At 52.4% G+C, this 6,508-nt stretch overlaps 1 protein-coding gene across 2 annotated transcripts in view; it reads right to left on the minus strand.

Moving 5' to 3' along the window:
• ZBTB47 (zinc finger and BTB domain containing 47) overlaps window positions 1-6,273 on the minus strand; it is a 34,325-nt gene extending 28,052 nt beyond the window's left edge. Inside the window, exon 1 of one of the 2 annotated variants that reach the window (XM_044425053.1) lies at window positions 6,081-6,273. In XM_044425053.1, coding sequence (XP_044280988.1) covers window positions 6,081-6,188 — 108 coding nt within the window. In that variant the 5' untranslated portion in view covers window positions 6,189-6,273. The remainder of the gene's footprint in view (window positions 1-6,080) is intronic. The other variant, XM_044425054.1, reaches the window with a different exon arrangement.
• Between the last annotated feature and the right edge of the window lie 235 nt (window positions 6,274-6,508).

Here is a 6,508-nt window from a genome sequence, read left to right on the forward strand (position 1 = left end):
CCCCCCCCCCCCCCCGCCCCGCTTTTTCTTCGCCTTGCAGAGGCTTCCACTCCGCCAGAGGTCAAGCAAGGAAAAACCTCTAATCAGGCCTGCGAGATTTCTAGCTGGGTGGTACGGAGGGCTTCTGCTGGAGGCCCTTGGGGGAGTGCGCCAGACCGCCAGAGAAACCGCTCGGCACCAAACCAGACCCGTGGCCCTCGAAGGCATCGCTCGGGACCCTTCCCTTCCCTTCCGTTCCGCAGCTGCCCCTCGACTGGTGGCGGGACTGAATTGCTAATCCCCCTGCTCTAAAACAAAGGCTGCTGACTGAGCTGAAAAGGCTGCATTGGGCAGTTTCGTCAAAGAGCGGCACCAGCTGCAATCTTTTGCAAGAGATTATGAGATAGAGGGGTTGTATAAAGCGAGTGCGCGTGTGTGTTTGTGTGTGTTTGCGCGCGCACGTGTGGGGGTTTTATTTAGAGCTAGTCTATCACGGTTGCTAAAAGAGAAGCCAGGGGTTGGCCAAGTCCCCACACGGCACTCACACTGACCTACCTTACAGGGATGTTGTAAGGGTGACAAAGTCATCCCCGCACAGCACCCTGAACACTTGAACGTGCCACGCAATTGCGAAGCAGAGCATTTTCTTCAGTCGAATGCCATGCTGCATAAAGCAACAGAAAAAGCCATTTCTGATGCGCATTAACGTGGGAGTCGGTCTAAAGACTTTGCTCCTCGAGGCTGGCCTCTAATTGAGAAAACGATTGTTTGATACTTCTCAAACATTGTTGGCCTTTCTAGAGGGTTGCGTCAGTGTTTATCCATTTTGTACTTCTTTCAGGACTGATGGAATGTTCTCCAATCCGTCGTTTGCTGCCTGTTCTTTATTTGATGGGTTGAATCTTTAGGATCTTTTTGTCTGTACAGCAGAGCCATATTTTTTCCTAAGATTTGATCCTAGCCTATCAGGGATCACTTAATGAACTGAGAGGCCATGTGACACCGTAATGGGCTAGGATGTCACCAAAGACAAATAAAACCCATGCTGAGTGTGGGGATGTATCCTGCACTGTACTGCTCTCACAGTGCTTTTATGCCCCTTTTGACATCGAGATGCCCCAGTAATTGCCAGATGGGGAATTTTGCCCGCTTCCTTTCAGTCCTATTTTCCAGCCCAGAAGCAGCCTCTAAAACAACAGTCCAATCAAGCCAGAAACTAAAAGACGCTATTACAGAATATGGCACTCAGTCTGGGGCTCAGTTTTTGAAAACCCTCCCAGAGATGACACCAAAGATAGCCAAGGCAGTGCCGATAGCACTGTCTTTGGGGCGTGTGGGTGGATGCTGCTAATGCTCTTCCAAGTAGGGACAATTTGACCTAACCGTCAAGCCCAGATATTGCTGGTCTGAGCATTTAGCTATTCTGCTTCGACAAACACACAAGCAGCTTCTGCACATGTCCAAAAGAATGACAACATTATAGAAGTTGAAAGGAGCTTGGACGTCATCTTTGCTCAAGGCAGGGAGAAACAGCAGCCTAATAAAACCTACCGACAACACCTAAAAGACACGATGAGAAAAGCATATCCTAAATGCTGCTCCACACATGACAACAAGCCCGTATTAGCCAGCGTGTGTATATTCAGGAACAGGAAGTGTCAAGCAGTCTTGGTTTCCTGATTGGCCGTCCCTGTATGATGCAAGCACAGGTGATGCCCTTCAGTGTAGACCTGTTGAGATCTATAGAAAGCTGTTCCCATGTGGTGACCCACTGGTGGAACCCTAGGGCCCTAGAATGATCCATGGCTTGACCTTGCCTGTTGGCTTGCTCTGTGGTTCCAAGGTCCTCTTTGGTCCTGGCCATTGGACCAAAGGCTGATGCCTGCAGCCCCAGCCTGGCAGTGCTCCAGATAAGCTCATGGGGGAGGGCAGGTGTCACAGAGAGAGGGATGAGAATTCTGGGGCCCTCCTGATGTTCAGGCCTACAACTCCCATCACTCCTTGCCAGCACAGGTGAGGATGAGGGCTGCAAATGTCCCGTCCCTACATTACAGCAGGGGCAGGCAGAAAGAAGCTCTCCAGATGTTCCGGCCCTCAACTCCAAGCATTCCTCTCCACGCACCATGCCGGCAGGGGATGTCTAGGAAGGGAGGCCACCAGCTTCCAGTGGTGGATCTTCTCCCAGCCCCTACACCGAAGCATGTGAATCTTCTCATCCTCAGTTGCCCAACTGGGCTGGCTGGCTGCATGGAGCTCAGAGGGAGGTTGGAGCTGGGAGTTGCTGCAGAGACTTCTCCAATCTACTTCTGGAAGGAAGGAAGGAAGGAAGGAAGGAAGGAAGGAAGGAAGGAAGGAAGGAAGGAAGGAAGGAAGTCAGTTCCCTCTTGAGAGCTCATCATGTTGGAACAAATCTGATGGACTCAGGGATAAATGGGAAAATATAAAATTTGGGGGAAATGGGAAAATATAAAATTTTACCCAAATTTTACTAAAATCCTGGGGAAAGAGGAGTTTCTCCCTCTCCCAAATTTTACTAAAATCCTGGGGAAAGAGGAGTTTCTCCCTCTCCCAAATTTTACTAAAATCCTGGGGAAAGAGGAGTTTCTCCTTCCCCCTCGATGTGTCTTTCCCCACATCGTCACATCAAATCTCTAGATAGACTTCAGATAAATTTTGGAACGTCCCTTCTGGCTACCAGCTACAAGGCATGTTGGGCAAAGAACCCCAAGGAGACGATGCTTCCAAGCCATCCAGGTCCCAATTTATTTCGGGCTTTTAAACTTTCTCAGTTAGGCTCCATGTGCCTTGTTCCCATCAGATGTTTCGCGTCTCCCACCCAGGGCTCCTGCTGAGCCCTGAAAGAAATATGAAAACCTTCAAGCCAATCTTGACCCGACAGTACATGCAACTGACATGCAGGTTTTTAGGCACACGCACAAAGCCCACTGGAAAGGAGGCCTGGTAATTAATAGGACCACGCACGCGCTGCGATGGAATTTAACCCTTTCTCTGCCTGCCGTGGTTTCTCTTCATCTTCTAGGTCCATTAGCAGCTTTGTTCTCCTCCCAGAATTCTACAGCATCCCTCTGGGACCCTGATCTGCAGAAATGAACTAAATACTTCAAAAGGCTTCAGTACTTCCCTGTTTTTCTTTGACTGCAGCATCGGCATTTCTGCTGCCTATTTACAGCTTTCTTGTGCCTGAGATCTCGTCCACTAGAACCCCTAAATCCTTCAAATCTGCTTAGACATGCTCTAAAACTCTCGTTTTCATTGCCAGAAGACCTTATCGCTTCCCCATTATTCTCAGCACAGCTTTGCCACGGTTCTCTTTGTAACAGGACCCTTCACTCAGGAGTATGAAACCTCAACCCACGACCCAAATCCAGCCCTCCTAGAGTTCCAATATGGCCCCCAGCCCTGGCCTCCCCCCCCCCTCAATTGCTGAGCATTCTTGCATGTGTGTTTTGCTTCGCCATAGTTACTGGCATCAAGAAACAATATGCTGCCATTTTTGGCCCACCCCTTTTACCGTCAGCCCCACTGTCACTAGGGCAGGGCTCTCCGAGGGCTTCTTTGAAATGGAATTTGGCCCTCGGGCCGAAAATGGTTCAAGGCCACTGGTTCAACCAGCCTGCTCAGTTATGAGCTACTCAAGCTTTTGCCACCAACTATTTGGCAGCGTGAGAAGGCCTAGATGCCAAGGATAAAGCTTTGGAGAAGCACAGGAGAGGGGTCAAGTCGCTCTCCCGGTGGCACCAAGGGGTGTCTACAAACCCCCAAGTTCTTTCTTCCATTACAGACAGTCCCAGGAGCACCACCGGAAGCATTCCCCCCCAAAGCCATCCGTCACCCTTTTCATTAGGGCTGCCCTGTCTGTTTCCTTGGAGGGATTTGAGTCCATAGTTGCACTGCAGGCAGAAATTCAATCGGGGCTGCATCACAACCTCCTTCCCAGCAACAGGACACATCACAGGAGTTTCTGCCCCAGGTCACCATTATGTACCGCCAAAGAACAACGCTTGGAGTCCGGTGCAGGACCAGAGGTTCTAAGATGGAAGGCTGGTTATTTACCACTGGAGATCCCAAAGGTTTGGTGGATTAGAAGACTGGAGAGTAGGAAAGCTCAGTCCAGCACTTCTGAAAAGCACCAGGTTGGCTTGGGTATGTTACAGCATTTGCTGCCTACAGTACCTGGTTTGGGTCTTTAACCATGGACAAAGGAGAGGTAACATTCTGCTCCCAGCAGTGACTAACCAAATGCCTTCAAGAAGCAGGTCAGCCAGTGGTGCTCAGAGTCAGAACACCCGCTCTGCATGCAGAAGGCCTGAGGTTCAACTCTCAGCATCTCTTGCCTGCAACTCTGGACTAGGGAAAGGCGCCAGATGTTCTGGTCCTAGAGCAGCAATTCTGGCCTGCTTGCACTGGCTGCCTATAGGCTCCAAGCTGGTTTTAAGCTATAAAGCCCTACAGAGCTTGGGACCACGACACCTGAAAGAACATCCCTCCTGCCCTTCATCCACCCAGACACTGCAATTGAGTTCGGGGGCCTGCCTCTGACCGTCCCCTTTGAGGGAGGCTGGGTTGGGGGCAAGGAGGAGAAGAGCCTTTTCAGTAGTGGCCCCGCAGTTATGCAGTACACTCCCCACTGAGGCACAGCTGGCCCCTACTTTTCAGTAGCGGGTAAAGACTGTACTGCAGGGCATTCAATTAGTCTATTGGGGCTCACTAGTTGCTAAACAGATCTTAAGATGGTTCTTCAGTTTTTTAATCTGTTTTAAATTCAGTATTGTAAGCTTTCGAATGAGGTTTTAATATGCTGTATTTTATATTGCATTTTTACCGTGCTGCTGTAAACCACCTATAGAGTTTTGGCTATTGGGCGGGACAGAAATTAATTCATTAAATAACGCATGGTCTAACCCTGGACAACCCACCACACAATGTAAGAAAAACCTCCATGGTGTTTGCCCAGATCACAGAAAGCTCTAGGATGTTCCATTCACACATGCAGGTCATGTGCTGTTGTATCACACAAGCACAAGTGCCTTCACATTAAGGCCAGACAGGTTCTGATGTGTGTGTTTAGGGTGACAAGTTCCGCTCTTTCCCCCTATTTACACTTGCCATTCGGATGCAAAACTTTGGTCTGTTTTAGGAAGGCCTCAATGGATTTCCAGGTCTGACCCCTACCTGCTCCTTGAAAAATACAATGGAACATCTTCAAATTAAAGTGGGCCCAGAGCTCCCAGGAAGGCAGAGAGGAGCAGAGAATCTCTCGGCCAACTAAGCCCTTCAAAGCCCTTCATCCCAAAGCTTAAAATGCCGGTATCTCAGCTTCTTCCCTGCTTCTGAGAAGCCCCAGGCCTCCCTCGGTGGACCTTTCACATTCCCTCACCTAGCTTGCAAGGTATCCCATCTTTCAACCACGCACACCTTATTCATTTCAGCAAGAGGGCAGGGGACACCCCTAAACGCAGCGAAAACTTTAGCAGACTTCCTTGCTCCAAATGAAAAAAAGGCGCGGGGCGGCGTGGGGAGACCGTCACAGGTCCAACCAGACTCTCCAAGTGCGGTTTGCACCGAATTTACTCCCCAATCCCAAATGCCCTGCGATGCAACAGCGGAAGCGGCCCCAAAGCTTTCCCGATGGATAACCCCCCCCCCCCCGAAGCCCAGTCAGCTTGCAATAATCGAATCTGGTGAGCTAATCCATCGCATTGGCATCAGCCGAGCTATGAAGGAATTTTAACTCTTCGCACGCCGCAAGGCAGCAATCCGTGGGCCAGGCATCCCCGCGCAGCGCGGCTCCCTCTGCTCTCCTCGCAGGGAGACAGCCCGTTAAAAAAACAGCAGAACACGATCCTGCCCACCAAACCTGTTCGCACTTACCCCGCCTCCCTCCGTACCAACCCCAGCCGGGCACCTCTGCACCGCGCACTGTGCGCCCGGCAGAGACACGGGCTCGCTGCGACGGTCGAGGGAACTTTGCGGCGCTCCGGCCAAGCGACGGCGATCCATCGGGCCGCTCTTAAGAAAAGGGAAGGCCGAAAAGGCGCACGCACGCACGCACCAGCGCACACACACACACACACACATACACGGCAAACCAGGCACCCAGTCTCCGAAGCGCTACCATTTTGATGCAAAGGTCTCCGGTCCTGTGAGCCCCGATGCTCTTCTGCTTGCAGGGGGGTTGCGATCTCCATGAAAATGTTCGGCGGGGGTCGATCCTTCCCCTGTTCCGTCCGGATCTGCTGCGCCCTCCCCGCGGTCCCTCCTGCGCCTCTGCAGCAGCACCTCCGGCTCGGCCGCCGCCGCCGCCGCCGCGGGCCCTGCGCAGCTACGGCCGCCGCCGCCGCGGCTGCTGCTGCTCCGCCGCCCCCCGCCCCCTCGGCTGCGGCGGCACCTCACCCCCCTCCCCAATCGCCATGTTCGCCCCGGAGGAAGAGGCAGGGGAGGAACCGCGGGCGAGGCGGACGCCGTGCCCAGCTGACTGGAGCCGCCGCCGCGCCTGCGCGCCGCCCGC

The sequence above is a fragment of the Varanus komodoensis genome, unplaced genomic scaffold, assembly GCF_004798865.1.
Source record: "Varanus komodoensis strain SLA01 unplaced genomic scaffold, ASM479886v1 scaffold15, whole genome shotgun sequence".
In the NCBI taxonomy this organism is placed as follows: domain Eukaryota; kingdom Metazoa; phylum Chordata; class Lepidosauria; order Squamata; family Varanidae; genus Varanus; species Varanus komodoensis.